General features: G+C 39.7%; 1 protein-coding gene across 1 annotated transcript in view; it reads right to left on the bottom strand.

Moving 5' to 3' along the window:
- The window catches only part of LOC133151396 (teneurin-3), a 286,876-nt gene that overhangs the window by 13,913 nt on the left and 255,085 nt on the right, over positions 1-17,878 (bottom strand). The window contains exons 36-39 of the mRNA XM_061274374.1: positions 14,817-14,986; positions 13,872-13,998; positions 2,016-2,213; positions 394-453 (exon numbers count right to left, since the gene is read on the bottom strand). Of these exons, the coding sequence (XP_061130358.1) occupies positions 394-453; positions 2,016-2,213; positions 13,872-13,998; positions 14,817-14,986 (555 nt within the window). The remainder of the gene's footprint in view (positions 1-393; positions 454-2,015; positions 2,214-13,871; positions 13,999-14,816; positions 14,987-17,878) is intronic.

Below are 17,878 nucleotides of genomic sequence, written 5' to 3' on the forward strand. Positions count from 1 at the left end.
TGTTATTTATGTTATAGTTATTTGAATGTTACATCGGGCACGTTCTCAGTTTCTCGTTTGTGTTCATGTAATATTTGCATAGCGTATTGTTTAGCTTGTTGTTGCCTATTCATGTCTGTTCTTGGTGTGGGATTTTGTCAAATAAAGTTACCCCAAAAATGGTTTTTTTGCATTTTCTGGCTGATGCGACTTGTACTCTGGAGCAACTTATTGTCCGTAAAATGCGGTGTGTGCATATATATATATTTACGGAGTGTGCATATATATATATATATATATATATATATATATATATATATATATATATATATATATATATATATATATATATATATATATATATATATATATATATATGCTAAAACCTTTAAATAAGAAATGAAATGCACACACCTGTCTGCGATATTTGTATAATATACGCCGTCCAGTTCCAAGATGGGCAACTCTAAGGAGCTGATCGAAGAGAAAAACATCATAACATTTTCAGATTATACAATATATTTATGTCTGGACAATGTTCATCACCTAAAAGCAGGCATGTGTATGTTTTTCAATACAATAGTTAACACAGTTGCCAGTTGTTTTAATAACACATAATTTCATAGTAATACTTTGCATATCTCTGTAGTGTCATTAATATTCAGGGCTGTCAACTTTGGCCAAATCTTAGATTGAGATTCTCCATTCCTTGAAAAAAAAGTTTACATGGTTTAAATTAGAATCTTAGCCAGTTATTTTTGGGCGATGAAATAATGTGAACCTTTTGAACTGTTTTTTAATGTCATTACCTATTTATTGCTCATAAACTTTACTACAATATACAGTCTTTACTCCAGAATATTGATATGAAACTTTATTAAATTATTATAAATATTCACGGCAGCTTTATTTTTAGACCCTCCAAACACAATATCATAGCAGATTGATGGGCTTAACCTAGTGTTGTTTATCTATCGAAAAAACAGTTCCAGTTTAATTTGTGTTAATTTTGGCATAAGAGGATTACTTACACGATTCTCGGTGTGGCTGCTTGCATACCCACACATTTCCTGATTAGTGATTTGAGGTGAGTAGTATTGCGCGCATTCCTTATTGGTCAGTGTTTGTTTGTATTAGGCAGCTACGGCAGGAACGGCTCCTCAGATGTACAACGTCCCGGACCGACTTTTGCCGCCCACTGGGCGTGACCTTTGGCATTACTCCTGATTCCCCTGATTTTTTTTCCTTAGCATGACAAATGAAAGTATAATATGAGAGTGTGAGATCGGACAGAAATGCACGAGACTCTCACTCAAAGCCCAAGAGTTGACAGCTCTGAATATTGTATTCACTGTTGTTACTCCATCCTTGTAGTGTCATTAATACTTCATTGTTCTCACTCGGTCCAGCTATATCATTTGTTGTTCATCAATATAACTAAACTATGGGAAATTTTTGATTGCTTAATGACTCTCCGTATTTTGCAAATTTATGTCTATGTCCTAAATGTATATTTTTCACTGGTGGCGTTTTTTCCCTAGTGAGTGAGAATGACTCTAGCAAGACAAATTCTTTGTGTGTTTTAAAATCTAATGGTAGCATTCACTATCACAGCCATCACAACCACAAACCCAAAATTAATTTACATAGTAATTGAGTCTGTGTCATGTGGCACCATGGGTCTTGCCCTCATGATTGCAAATACAAACAATGTTTTCATTGTTTTATGAGGCTATTCACGCTCACTTTTTTCATCTTTGTAGAAGTAAAATTACGTTGCAGGTATCAAACACATAGGCTGCTTAAAAGGGTCTGCCAAATGTGCAGGAATTCTTGAGCCTTGGAGTATGTTGACCAAAGCATATAACAGTATATGCCTAAGATATTCTTTTATTCTTAGGCTCTATATTCTCTGAAGCTGCTTTCAAGAAAAAGTGGAAATCTATTGCACAATTGTACAATATCTAATCTAAACCTGCTGTTACAGCAAATTACGTAAAAGTAATGTCCATATCCAGTGGTACTGGGGTACACACCTGTCCATCTTCAGAATAGTCCACAGTAACTGAGGCGTTGCTCTCAGGTGGAGTGTAGATATTTCTGTAGTAGCCAATGGATCTGATGGTCTGCATGGTGTGTCGAGCCACGCTTGGCATGGTAACAGCTGACAAGCGGTCCCCTGAGTCATAATCGAAAATGTACTGGTGCTGGCTATGCAGCAGTAAGACCATGGACTGTTGAGACAAAAAGCAACGGTATGTAACGTATCCACAGTACGGCAAGTAGGGGTATGGACAACATACCTTGAATGACCTTTAAAAATAAAAAAGTAAAAAAAATTATATATATATATATATATATATATATATATATATATATATATATATATATATATATATATATATATATATATATATATGAGCCTCGGCCAAAGGTTGCTTTAAATAATACACCGAATGAACCAAGCAATCAGAGATAGCAGTCCTAAGTGCAGTTGAACAAACATTCAACTACAGCAGTGTGTCTAAGGAAGGGGTCGGGAACCCAAAATGTTCAAAGAGTCTGGAGCCGCAAAAATCTAAAAGCTTTTCATAAGGCAACATAGACTGTCAATACATGAGCTGTATGCCTACTATTAAAATAATTAAGTAGTCTACAAATACAGTGGAGCCTCGGTTTCCGAACGTCCCTGTTCTCGAACAAATCGGTATTCGAACAAAAAATTCCAGATTTTTTTGCTTCGGATGTCGGACGAAATTTCGGTTGTCGAACCTCACGAGATGAGCCGAGAAGACCCGCATGCCAACTGACTCCGTTTGTTATTACATTCTATTTACTCTGAGGATTGCATCAACTCTAATCATGCCTCCAAAGGAAGTAAGTGGGAGCAGTAAAGCTGATCATGGCGAAAATAGGAAAGTAGTGAGCATAACGGTTGAATTTAAAAAAGAATGAATCGCAAAATATGAGTCCGGTGTGCAAGTGTCAGAGTTGGCGCGGGGGTTTTGCATGGCAAAATCGACTATAAGCTCGATCCTGAAAAACAAAGACGCTCTTAAAGGAAGTGATGTTGCGAAGGGGCGACTGTGCTTACAAAACAACGGCCACACAAACTTTGATACAGTACGTATACCGTATGTTATCTTTCATTAGAATTTCTGCATTTTTTTTGGTTTTGTTTTTTGAAATTAAGAAAACTTTTTTGCTGTTTTCTTTCACATGATCTTTGAAATGTTGTCTTTCATTGGTAAAAATAAAAAAAATGTTTTGATGGGCTTTTTTTCCCCCTCACAATTTAAAAAGATATCTTTTACTATCAGAATGAAACACACAAGCGAGTTGCTACAGATACAGCAATACATTCCCCAGCCTAGCCGACTCCATTAATTCAGTTTATTATTTATATTATTTATTTATACATTACCTACTCATTTATTTATGCAGTTTATGCTGCAAAATAATGAAAAAATGCTTTAAAAACGTTTTTTTTGCTTGGAACGGATTCAATTTTTTTCTATTATTTGTAATGGGAAAACATGAAAATAGCATTTTATACCTTATGTCTTTTTCCTCTTTTTGCTATATTTTTTGAGAGTTGCAATTGAGAGAACTTTGAGACTTAATAGTTTTGCTTATTGAGATTGATGAGTGGAATTATTGTTGTTTGTTCGAACAATTGAGACTGGTAACTCTTTTTCTTACTTATTCATTAAATTTCTACTTTATAATCATTTAATTTTGATTAATGATTATTATGGTCTTTTATATTTTAAATCTCTTTTGTTTCTCTATCATAGTCATACTGTAAACCGTTCAGTTCTTTTTAAAGTGAAGACAGCTTTAATCCTTGACATCAAGAATTGTCAGATCTTGTTCGAAATACCGTAATTTTCGGACTATAAGTCGCGGTTTTTTTTCATAGTTTGGGTGGGGGGGGGGCGACTTATACACAGGAGCAACTTATATGTTTTTTTTCACAAATTTATACTTTATCATTAACACATCACTTACTTACAAGTATAGTTGACCACTTCACGTTATTTTTAGTATAATTGATCACTTCACATGCTTTGATATCTTTATCTTGAACATATTCAAAACATGAAAAATAGAGAGAAAAAATCAAATAAAGGAACTAACACTTTAAAGCACCATATCCTCTGGACATGTCCTCTGTCACCAGGATGACATAAAGGATGAGAAATTTGATCGATGGATTTAATGATTTGGAGTGACACAAATGGTTTGATAATATTGTTGTTTATGTGATAGTTATTTAAAATATAGTTTATATATCGTTGTATAGGCCTGTGGAATAATTTGAACTGCGGCGCGGCACACGGCATTGTTGACAAAGGACGATCGATAAAAGACGAGAAATTTGATCGATGGATTTAATGATTTGGAGTGACACAAATGGTTTGATAATATTGTTGTTTATGTGATAGTTATTTAAAATATAGTTGATATATCGTTGTATGGGCCTGTGGAATAATTTGAACTGCGGCGCGGCAAACGGCATTGTTGACAAAGGACGATCGATGGTTTATAAACGTGTTATTTATGTAATAGTTTTTTTTAAATAACTGAATGTTACGTCAGGCCTGTTCTCAGCTCCTCGTTTGTTTGTCACGTTAGCATACCGTATCGTTTAGCCTGTTGTTGCTCGTTCATGTCTGTTCTTGGTGTTGGATTTGGTCGAATAAATTGCCCCCCAAAATGCGACATACTCCGGAGGGACTTATGTATGTTTTTTTTCACATTTTTGGGCATTTTATGGCTGGTGCGATTTATACTCCGGAGCGACTTATAGTCCGAAAATTACGGTAGTTATCCTAAACTCAGCTATGCGCAAGTGTAAATTAACCTGTTGTCTTAACAAAGACCCCTAAATATATCCGAGATTTAAGAAAAGCTCCAAATCACAGGAAAATAGCCGCCAGGGGAAGGAACACGGTCGTTCTGACGCTGTGTCTCGACCTTAGTTACCCTACACGAGCGTCACTTGACTTGAGAGGGATTGGCGTTCTGAAAAGATTAAATTGACTCCTTCAGAGTTGATTTCTTAGAGGTGGTCAGCACTCGGACGAATATTTTCTGAATTTCGGCTGATTTAACTCTTGTCTCCCCATGAGGGCTGGGTTACAGCAGCAGGGGTAAAGGAGAATTTTGACCCTTTAAACGGACAGCCGGTCGCTTACGTTTGATAAGTGCAGGATTTGACAGATTGAAACTAGCGACCATTTTCATTTTCACACAATGCAGGATGCTCAAGGACATTGATGGACCACCAGTTTGCGACTAATCTTAACTTTTAAAGTCCTTAAGGCCGACTTCAAGGATGTGATTCCTCACCTCTGTCACCACGTGTTTGTGAGTACCCATGCATAATGCGCACCCCAGATTTTAGGACAATAAATTAATTAAATTATGCACGGAAAAAGACGGGAGTCCCATTTAGCCACCAATTCCCTCTTATGCAGGGTTGGGTTACTGGGGAATAAACCTAAGCAGGGAAGGCCAGAGTTCACTCTCCCCAGCCACTTCGTCTGTCTCTTTTTTTTGTGTGTTGACGATTGATTGACGGACAGAAGCAATGACGAAAGCGCTTGAAATAGTAATGGAAGACTGAGACTGACAGTTACACTTTCGTTCAAGCTGAAATAAATGACAAACTGACAATGACAGACTGGTGCCCAGGCCGCTGATGGATGTCAATGATGGACCGGCAAACTTAGGTAATATGCCCACCTCTGGTAAATGGAATCATACGGTGTGTGGTGGTTACAGAAGATGTCATTTACTAAAGTGAGGGTCCTCAACTACGGGTTAAGGACTGGCACCAGGCTGCAAACCATTTGGTACTGACCTGCACAAAGTCTAAAATATTTATTTTGAAAATCATATGAAATTGAGAAAAGGAATCCCAGAAGCTGACAAAAAAAAGTGAAAAACAAATGTGTTTGGAAGACCTCTGCAAAAAGGGGAACAGACCAAATAACACAACATTAGACAATATCTGCAAGATACATTTTCTGGCAGTCTAACTGGCAGTTATGGTTTTATTGAAAAATGACTCACAAGCACCAATGAGTACCGTAAATTCCGGACTATAAACCGCACCGGACTATAAGCCACACCAGCTAAAATTGGGGGATATTTTAGTTTTTTTCTTATATAAGCCGCATCGGACTATAAGCCGCACGTGCACACGCGTTTTTTACAAAGAAAGACTGTTCACAGAAAGCCTTTTTAAAGTTTTAATAACATACTTTAACATGTCTTTCTAAACATTGCCTGTGGTGCAGCAGTAGTACCGCAGCAACACGGAAGTGTGCACGCGAGTTATTAACAAAGAAAGACTGGACACAGAAAGCTTTTTTAAAGTTTTAATAACAAACCTTAACATTTCTTTCCAAACACTGCCCGTGACGCGGCAGTAATACCGCAGCAACACGGAAGAAACACAAGACTAATAGGGCTGGATTAAAAAAAACATACCCGGTAAAAGTCACTGAGACGCGGCGGTAACACAGCAGCAACACGGTAGTACAGCACAAACAGGGCTCGTTAAAAAACATACCAGTAAAAGTAAAGAAAAAGCTTCATCGTCTTCATCTTCCTCCTGTGCACTGAAACCATCGAAGTCTTCCTCCTCAGCGTCCAATTGGAATAGCGTTAGATATCCTTCGCCTCACACTTTCTCAGTCTCTCTTTCGTCGTCGCTTTTATGCATTTCTTCGAGTGTGATGAGGGTCTGTTCATGCTAATTTTATTCATGCACTAAGCGCTAAATTACATTAAACTACCGGGCAACACGTATAGCTCCAGAGTAGACGGGACCACGAAATAAAGAAAAGGGTGACGCAACACAATGTCATCAACATTGACTGCCATTAGCTTAAATGCGGCATCATATGCCTTTCTTTTGTCTCCCATAATGACGGTTTGTGAATAAACGCTTCCTTTCAGTAATGTCTGTCTTGATCTCGTTTTATCTCTTCTTTGTGTGAATTATACGGCACTATTCGCCTATCAAAACACAAACTAGCACGTCTTCTTTGGCGCATTATCTCTTCTTCGTCTGTCTCGCGCTTGCTTCTTGCTAGAGCGCCCCCTGGAGGTTGTAAAAATCCATAAATACGACGCGCCGCGCCGCCATTTAAGCTCAATTTCCCTCTTTGACAGCCAAATCGATTGCTTTTAACTTAAAAGCTCCATCAAGTGCATTTCTTCGTGTGTTTTCCATGATGAGGGTGTGTGCGTGATCCGCGAAATGTTCAAAACACAAACTAGCACGTCTTCTTCGGCGCATTATCTCTTCTTCGTCTGTCTCGCTCTTGCTTCCTGCTAGAGCGTCCCCTGGAGGCCGTAAAAATCCATAAATACGCCGCGCTGCCATTCAAGCCTCGGGGTTCAAAGTAACCTTCTGAATAAAAATGCATTAAAAGTTCACGTTCATTACAACTTGTTTTTGGTGAGCAAAATGTCAGAAGAATTGAATTTAAATGCTGATTGATTGGGTTTTAATACAATGCAGATGGTCCAAACAGCGTCACTGCTTTGTGTAATCTCTGAGTCACATAGCAGAGTAAGAGAAAGGGTTTAGAGCCCTTTGACGCAGGTCACCTAGCGTGCAGTCCTACTAAAGATCATAATAGTCCCAAGCAACACAGCCAGAATAAGCAGCAGCCATAGTAGTGTTTCACAATAGTATTTCTGTTGTTGTTTTTTTTCTTCAAGATACCGCACTGTATAAAAGTGATCAAGTCATCACAAAAATCACGAAAGAAATCCTTATATAAGCCGCACCTGACTATAAGCCGCAGGATTCAGAATTTTGGAAAAAAGTTGCGGCTTATAGTCCGGAATTTACGGTACTCTGCATAATACGTTGTGACAGGCTCATAAAATAGGGCAAGGAAACCAACAAAACTGCTTTGTCATATTGAACTCAAGCAAGAATCACAAACCTTTGAATTATTTTAGGGAATACAAAGATTCTCCAATCCAAGTGGATTCCGAGACAGGACTGTCTCAGAAAATTAGAATATTGTGATAAAGTTCTTTAATTTCTGTAATGCAATTAAAAAACAAAAAGGTCATACATTCTGGATTCATTACAAATCAACTGAAATATTGCAAGCCTTTTATTATTTTAATATTGCTGAATATGGCATACAGCTTAAGAAAACTCAAATATCCCATCTCAAAATATATTAGAATATCATGAAAAAGTATACTAGTAGGGTATTCAACTAATCACTTGAATCGTCTAATTAACTCGAAACACCTGCAAGGGTTTCCTGAGCCTTGAAAAACACTCAGCTTGGTCCAGCGCCGCCTGTACTTCCTGCGGAAACTCAGGCGAGCGAGCGCTCCTCCGGCCGTCATGACTACATTTTACCGTGGCACCATTGAGAGCGTCCTCTCCAGCTGTATTGCTGTTTGGGGTGGCAGCTGCACTGACTACAACTTGAGAGCCCTGCAGCGCATAGTGAACACGGCTGGTAAGATTATTGGTGCTTCACTCCCCTCCTTGAAAGACATTTACATCTTCCATCTCACCCGCAAGGCGACCACGATTGTGAGTGATGTGAGTCACCCCACTCACTCTTTGTTTGATCTTCTGCCCTCTGGGAAGAGGTATAGGAGCCTGCGCTCCCGCACCACCAGACTCACCAACAGCTTCATACTCCAGGCTGTTAGGATCCTGAACTCGCTTCCCCTTTCTGCGTAGCGTCCTGTACCTTTGCGCTATGCTTACTGTCTGCTGTATGCACACTGGCTCCGTTTTGCTCCTCTTATTTATTGTGTTATCTGTTTATTTATTATTTATTCATCACTCTTATTATTTATTGTTTGTGCCTTCTTGTTTTTATATTGTGTCGTTTACTTGTATGTCTATCGTGTACTATGTCTCGTCACCGTGGGATAGAGAAAACATAATTTCGGTTTCTTTGTGTGTCTTGACGTGAAGAGATTGACAATAAAGCTGACTTTGACTTTGAATTTGACTAAACTAAATCACAAGCATGGGGAAGACTGTTGATATGACTGCTGTCCAGAGGACCATCATTGACCCCCTCCATCAGGAGGGTAAGACACGAAAAGACATTTCTCAGCTGTTCACAGAGTGCAGTTTCAAAGCACATCCACAAAAAGTCTGTTAGAAGGGGGAAATGTGGCAGGAAACGTTGCACAACCAAGAGAGATGACCGCTCCCTTAACAGCATTGTGAAGAAGAGTCGCTTCCAGAATTTGGGGGAATGGACTGAAGCTGGAGTCCAGATATCAAAATTGAACAGTAGCTCACAGACGTGTCCGGAAATGGGTTACAAAAGCCGTATTCCCATGGTCAAGCCACTTCTGAACTCAAGACAACGGAAAAAGCGTCTGACTTGGTCTTTGGAAAAGAAGCACTGGACAGTTGCAGAGTGGTCCAAAGTCATCTTTTCAGACGAAAGCAAGTTTTGTATTTCATTTGGAAGTCAAGGCGCCAGAATCTGGAGAAAGGCTGGAGAGGAGCAAAATCCAAGTTGCTTGAAATCCAGTGTGAAGTTCCCACAGTCAGCGATGGTTTGGGGAGCCATGTCAGCTGCTGGTGTTGGTCCACTGTGTTTCATCAAGTCCAGAGTAAATGCAGATTTTAGAGCACTACATGCTTCCGTCTGCTGAAGAGCTCTATGGAGATGATGAGTTTCATTTTCCAGCATGATCTGGCGCCTGCCCACAGTGCCAAAACCACCAGTAAATGGTGTACTGATCATGGCATTACTGTCCTCCATTGGCCTGCCAATTCTCCTGACCTGAACCCCATTAGAGAATTTGTGGGGTATTGTGAAGAAGCTGAAAGACACCAGACCCAACAATGCAAATGAGCTAAAGGCCACTATTGAAGCATCCTGGGCATCCATAACACATCAGCAATGCCACAGGCTGATTGCCTCCATGCCACGCCGCAATGATGCAGTAATCCGTGCAAAAGGATTCCCAACCAAGTACTGAGTGCATTAATGGACATTTTCAAATGTTTGATTTTGTTTTGCTGTTATAAATCTTTTTTTTTTACTTGGTCTGAGGAAATATTCTAATTTTTTGAGATAGGATTTTTGGAGGAGTTTTCTTAAACTGTAATAATCAGCAATATTAAAATAATAAAAGGCTTGCAATATTTCAGTTGACTTGTAATGAATCCAGAATGTATGACTTTTTTTTTAATTGCATTACAGGAAATAAGAAACTTTATCACAATATTCTAATTTTCTGAGACAGTCCTGTACAGTATTCCCTCAAATATCGCAAGGGTTAGATAAAAAAAAAAAAAACAATGCCAGCAATAAGGACATACCCACAAAGTAGAGGTTGACTTTAAATGTTTTTTCAGGGTGGTTACGCCTCCATTATCCCGTTAAGAGCCCCTCCCAGCCCAAAAAGTTCCCTTCCCTCTAAATTCAAGATTCAAGAGTTTTTTATTCGCCATGTTTGAGCGTGCCAAACAAGGAATTTGACTTCGGTAAATCACAGCCTCTGTTCAACATTTAGGTGACTAACAACACTCAGGATATGTGAAAAATGGCAAATATTCTCAAACATCCCCTGATCTTAAACTCCCAAGAGGGCAAGGAAAAACTCAAAACTCCAGCTAGGGGAAATGAGAAACCTTGAGAAGAGACTACAGATGGGAAGGTCCCTTATCCAGGATGACCAGGCTGCAATGGATGCAGAGAGGTCACATAGTACAAACAGTGTAGACAAATGCTTGTTACACTTTATAAATTTAACTTTTAAAACGCAAAATGAAGAATACATGGTGAGCTGCAGGCTGTGAGAAGAGCACGCTCTGTCCCCCAGCAGCAGACGAGTACAACGGAACGTTGGCTAATCCCCTGTACATTCATGTTTTTAGGACAAGCAACGGTTCCCTTCCCTCTAAATCAGAGGTGTCAAACTTATTTTTGACATGGGATACTTTGTAGATACAGATGACCATTATGACCGTGAACTCAAATAAATGTTTAATCACCTCATCAAATTATAACATTATATTACATGCAAACAATCATAGATTACTAGCTTTGACATCAGATGTCAAGGATAAGTTTGTTCACTTATTGCTTGTTACTGTAAAAAGGTTGAAAATTAAGTCTCGCAATATCGTCATTATTTATTACACATGACAAACATTTTGGTACAGATTTAAGTGGGGGTCATGGAAGTTCACGGGCCACATAAAATGACGTGGGGGGGACGGATGACTTCTTTTCTAGCGCTGTACGCCAAAACCATCAGACACAGACACAGCTTCTTCCCTTAGGCTGTCGCTCTGATGAACTCACACCACTCATAGAGACTCAGAGACATCACTGTGCAATAACATCCTGCTCTCGCCACTTAAATGTTGTTAGTTACCTGAATGTTGTCAGTCACTTAAATGTTGTACAGAGGCTGAGATCAACCGGAGTAAAATTCCGTTTGGCATGCAGATACTTGGTCAATAAAGCTGGTTCTGAAACCTTTGTTCTAAATACTTGTTAGACTTGATTATTATTTTTTTTAAATGCAAAATGAAGAATGGTGTTGATAAAATAACTATAAAGTGCACTCTATTTGCCATATACCATTCCTTCACCGCCAAATAAATAAAGAATAGAATAGAATAGAATAGAATGCCCTTTATTGTCATTTTACAACTTAGTTGTACAACAAAATTCGGATAACTGCTCCCTTCCTAGCGCTATTAGCTATTAGTCTAAAAATGAAGGTTAAAAAAGGTTATTTACAGTATGTTCAATGTGGGTATATGTATTAACATGAATGAGGTTTGTACAGAAAGTAAATAATAAAGACTAAATAGTTATTGCACGTAGTTTTTAAAGGAGTGTCGGTGTTGTATTATAGCTGGTGTTGTTTTCTCTCAGAGTTCAGAGCGGTGATGGGTGGGTCTTGGGAAGAAACAGTTTTTCAGTCTGGTAGTCCTTGTTCGAATGCCTCTGTAGCGCCTCCCAGAAGGAAGCAGTTCAAACAGCTGGGAGGCGGATGTGTGTTGGCTTTGATGATGTTATGAGCTCTGCTGACGCACCGGGTGTTGTATATGTCCGTCAGGGAGGGGAGAGGGCAGCCGATGATCCTTTGCGCTGCTTTGACTGTACTCTGTAGCCTCCCTCTATCTGCAGCAGTGCAGCTCCCGTACCAGGTGAGGCAGTAGGTCAGCAGGCTCTCAATGGAGGAATGGTAGAAGACGAGCAGAAGCTTCCGATCCATACCGCTCTTCCTGAAGACTCTTAAGAAGTGTAGACGCTGCTGAGCCTTCTTGCGTGACCAGGAGAGGTCATCAGAGATCTGGACTCCCAGGAATCTGATGTCGTGGACCCTCTCCACAATCTTGCTGTTGATGCATGGGGGGGTATCTTTTTTTCCTCCTGTCCACGGTGATCTCCTTTGTTTTCTTGGTGTTCAGAACCAGGTTATTTGCAGAGCACCAGTTCGTGAGCTTCTGGACCTCCTCCCTATAGGCTATCTCATCACCATTCGAGATAAGCCCGACCACTGTGGTGTCATCAGCAAATTTTACAATCATGTTGTTGCCGTGGGCCCGACTGCAGTCATGGGTATAAAGACAGTAGAGGAGAGGGCTCAACACGCAGCTTTGTGGTGAACTAGTGCTCAGTGTGTGTGTAGAGGAAGTCTCACCGTCTGGGGCCTGTTGGTCAAGAGGTCTTTGATCCAGGTGCAAGTGAGAGGGGGGAGGCCCAAAATGTCCAGCTTCGTGACCAGAACGTTTGGGATGGTTGTATTGAAAGCCGAGCTGTAGTTCACAAAGAGCATTCTCGCATAGCTCTGCTGCTGTTCCAGGTGTCTCAACACAGCATGCAGAGCTATGGTGATAGCGTCCTCCGTGGATCTGTTCGCCCGGTATGCGAACTAATGGGGGTCGAGTGTGGGGGGGAGGCAGTCTTTGATGTGTTGGAGAACCAGTCTCTCGAAGCAATTCATTGTTACTGGGCTCTTTGACTTGTGAGTGACTGTATGACTGGAAGAGGTGCTTCCGTGAACTTCCCCCTTTGCGAGTCATAATGATCAAACAGCCCAACTTCTTATTATGAAATGTCTTTTTGTGAGAATTTAAAGAAGCTTTTCTTGTGTAGTTTTTTTATTTTTAAACTTAACCAATAAAGACCTTCTCATAAGCTAACTGTGAGCTATGAGAGGTCTGTCAGTTATGAAGAGCAACTTTCACACAGTTTGTTTCCCTTGTTTCCCATTTAACAAGGGAACAGTCTTCAGTTAATGGTGCTTCCCATTTACTTGCAAATTTACAGCGATAACCTTGCTTTGTGCAAGGAAGGAACACAGAACTAACCTTTTAAGTCAGTTTACTTTTGTGCGTGTGTGTGTGTGTGTGTGTGTGTGTGTGTGTGCGCGTGTGTGTGTGTGTGTAAGTGTGTGTATGTGTGTGTGAGTGTGTCATTTATCTTTTTATCATGTCTCTGCAGACACATCTGTCTGTACTTCACTGAAAGAAAGAAAGAAAGAAAGAAAGAAAGAAAGAAAGAAAGAAAGAAAGAAAGACAGAAAGAAGAAAGAAAGAAAGAAAGAAAGAAAGAAAGAAAGAAAGAAAGAAAGAAAGAAAGAAAGAAAGAAAGAAAGAAAGAAAGAAAGAAAGAAAGAAAGAAAGAAAGAAAGAAAGAAAGAAAGAAAGAAAGATGCATGTGGGCTTCTTTCTTTCTCCTTGAGTTGGTAGAGTTGCTGCACATGGATATGGGTATAAATAAGCAGTCGGACTTAATTTGATATCGTATGATGCTGCCAAAAGTTAGTAGTAAAATACAGCAATTAAAGTGTAACCATTTGTCCATAGTAACTGTGTATAAACTGTAGCTCTCCTTTACCTTATCTAAATAGGTGTAGCTCCATGTCTTTCCATCAGCAAATACTCTGGAAATGATCCTTCCTTGACTGTCATACTCCCATTTCTCTGTGGTTGGACCCCTTTGCAAGCCAGTTACCTGCCCAGTACTGGACACACACAGAAAACCACACTAGTCAAATCATATTAATATGAGTTTTTAAAAATTGCAACTTAGATGGCTACCTTGTACTACATTACTTTAAGTCGTTATCTTCCTTTTTTAAACTTAGACCACAGCTAAAATAGATGTTGATTAATCACTCCCTGACATTGTCTACCTTGTTTAGCAATAGTTTGTAGATGTTCTTAGAATCTGTGTGTCTGCGGCAAAGATACTGCAAAAGAAAATGTCTCTTTGAGAAAAGTATCTTTGATGGTAAGTTACTTAAAATCAAAGTGTGGGATCTGATGGGATGCTGAGTAGTGCATTTGAATTTGACTGTTGACTAGTGGTGCAGGAATCAAGTTATATGTCACTGCAGCCTACAAGTCAGCATTGACTTGCCACTCAAGATTAATTGTGCTCATTTTCATAGCAATTAATTTGCAATGTAATTAATTCATTTAATTAACGCATTAAACTGATAGCCCTAGTTAGAATGTGACAAGATAGGAATGGGAAGAAAACAAAAAGCGCCACCTAACTAAAAAAACATAATTGTGTTAGAATGTAACATAAGCGCCATTCAAACAGAGAATTGTAACTGTGTTAGAATTTAACAAAATACGGGAAGAAAACAATTCAGGTTTACACATTGCTTTCTCTCTCCCTCTGGTGTATCTCTAAACTCTAATAACTAGGGTCCCAAAAGTACTCCGTGTGTAAGGTGGCCTATAATAAGTGATTTGACACTGAATACATAGAATTACATAACAATCCTGATCAAACAAATTAGTGTAAATTCCTCAGGGCACAGATGATTACCTGGAGTATGTCAGGTTAACAGCGAGTAACTTGCTGCTTGGAACCCAGAGTGTCGGATGCCCTTGGGTGTCATAAATGATCTTCAGAAGGAACTTCCGGTGATCATCATAAATCTTCTCTGTTCGTAAAGTGCGATCGTAATCTACAGACAATAGGTTCCTTCCATTCACCTTTGAATGAAAGAGAGATATGTTCACATCTTACAAGGGAAACAAGGCAGTTACCCAGTAGTGGTGAATTTGTCTGTTAATGTTAAAGTGCAGAGGTGGGATGCCCTGAGTCCTTGAGTTTCTGCGAGTATTTCACCCAGTCCAAGTCAGCCAAACACTTTAGAGCACAGACTTAACGGTACCACGTCACACACATCGCACAGCTGACATGCAACCAAACAAATAATAGAAATATAACTAAGTTCTGTACCTTTTGTTCCCACAAACCGCAATGACATACTTCCCATTTTCACCTATCATCACATTGTGCGCACATGGGTCAGGAAGGAAACTCAGGGATGGACAGACAATGCCCACCTCTGTTGAAGTGTACACATGCAGTCGAGACAAGAGACTGATTAATCTTGACCAAAAATTGTCCCACAACTGTAGATCTCATCTTCAGGTGGCAAAAATTCTAAAGAAAATACTTGGGAAATTACTAAATGATATGGTCCATTTGATTCACTCTTTTGGAACAGTGACACTATATCAGGTTGCTCACTGGTATATCAGAAACAGATACCGTCTTTTCCCATGTATAATGCGCAAAATTTAACTAATTTATTGCCCTAAAATCTGGGGTGCGCATTATACATGGGAACAACAATTTTTGAAGAAAATCTCCCTCGAAATAAAACTTGAAATCATCTTTCTTCTTGTTTGTTGTCAACCGCGCATCGCATTCAGCCATCCTGCCCAACACACTTAGTCAGTAAAATTCATAATTGACGAACGGATGCGCAAGATACGTCGGCTATATAAAGAGCGAGACTTCAGTTCTCTACCTAAATCCGTATTACAGGTAATATTTTATTCCACAACACTTTGCCTTGTTCCTTTCTTCTCTGCTGTTCATGTATAATACCCATGTATAATACGCACCCAATTTATTTTTTTTATTTTTATTTTTTTTGTTTTTTTAAGTCCCAATGATTGTCACACACGCAGGGAGGCAATGGGTCCCATTTTTATAGTCTTTGGTATGGTCTTAACTAGGCTGGATGTAAAATTTTTTGTTGGCGTTGATTTCTCCGACTGCCCGTAAAGGCACCACCGCGATCAGATGAAAAGAGGAAAGTGACGTGCGGACATGTGAAAAAGGCGGCTCTGTATGGGAGAGAAGTTGAAGAGGAATAAAAACACCCTTGGAAACCGAAACTTGCCCCTCGTCGTGACTCGGAGCCACAACAAATGTTTCGGATTTGTGTAGGGTACATTGTGACAGCAAATGAGCAGGTGATCGAGCAAGCGTCTGATACGAGAGCATTGCATTCGTATGGAGCGTGTTTCAAGTGAACAGCAGAGACGAAAGGATCAAGGCAAAGTGTTGTGAAATAAAATATTACCTGTAATACGCATTTTGTTATTTGCTGATTGAAACTGCTAATTAAACTGTGAATTGAAACTAATAGGAAGAAAACTGAACTCTCGCTCTTTATATGGCTGACGTGTCTTGCGCATCCGTTCTGCGCATCGGATCCACAGTGCGCATGCGCAGTGATACTGCCTCCGTATGACGTCCGGTCCGCGATGGAGATTAAAAAACAAACAATATTTGACAATAACACACCATCAAGGATTGCACCATCGCATCAAACGATGTGTCGTCAATTATGAATTTTACTGACTAAGTGTGTTGGGCAGGATGGCTGAATGCGTGGCGCTATTGACAACAAACAAGAAGAAAGGTGATTTCAAGTTTTATTTCGAGGGAGATTTCTCATGTCTCGTCCCCAGTTTTGCTGTGTGTCTAGGTTGCCATAGTTTCTGTTCGCGTCGCCCCTCCCTTCCTGTGTCACCTCAATCAATGTAACGTGTTTTGTATTTAAGTCCTGTCTGCCCCTCGCTCACCGTCGGATCATTGCATGTGTTACTGTCATGATGTCTGTTTGGTTTCTGTTCCTGTCTTTGGTAATGTCACCCTGTCTTTTTGTTCCACGACTTTGTCGGTCAGTCCTGTTGTTGGTTTTGTTGTACCATGATTTTCTTAAAAAAAACATAAAAAAAAAATAATAAAAAAAAAAATAATAAAAAAAAACGTGTACCCATGTATAATGCGCACCCCAGATTTTAGGACAATAAATTTGTTAAATTTTGAGCATTATACACGGAAAAAAACGGTACATCACCCTGTTCCCGTTTCTAAGCAACCACAGCTGCGCATCGCAGCAACAACATAAAACAATTTTGCGGACATAAACAATCACAAACACTAGGATTAATGTATGGATGCACACTTTTGTTGTCAGACGAGTGCAATAAGTGTCAGCGGAGAAACAAGTAACTTTGGTTTCATGTTCCGCAAAAACAGTCTTTATTATTGTTTTGAGGTATGCGATTTTGTATTGACTAATTTTTGTGATTGATACAACTAGATTAGTTGACTGCTACAGTACAAGCTACCTAAAAGGCAGCTAGATATGTCGTGTTGTCTAACACAGTGGTCCCCAACCACCGGGCCGCGGACCGGTACCGGTCCGTGGGTCACTTGGTACCGGGCCGCCATGCCGCACAGAAAAAAAATAATAATAAATTATCGACGATCAATTAATTCAGGTCAAGACACTCGTCCTGGTCACGTGACATGTTTCCCCAGTCGAGCCCGCAAAGCTAATATGTAGCGACAGGCTAACTAACCAGGCAATGAAGCATTCAAAACTGCTTCAACACATGGAGACCAAGCATCCTGCAGTAAAAGACAAACCTTAATCACTTCGGGTGTCATTGTCTCTGATTACGTCTAGATGGGACCGGCTCGTTTCTGAGAAACAAACTCAGTGCTCCCACTAATTCAACGTAATGGTGAGTTTTATTTTTGTCATTTGTACGTGTTTTTATGTCAGTCGTATA

This window comes from Syngnathus typhle, linkage group LG3 (assembly GCF_033458585.1).
Source record: "Syngnathus typhle isolate RoL2023-S1 ecotype Sweden linkage group LG3, RoL_Styp_1.0, whole genome shotgun sequence".
NCBI lineage: Eukaryota > Metazoa > Chordata > Actinopteri > Syngnathiformes > Syngnathidae > Syngnathus > Syngnathus typhle.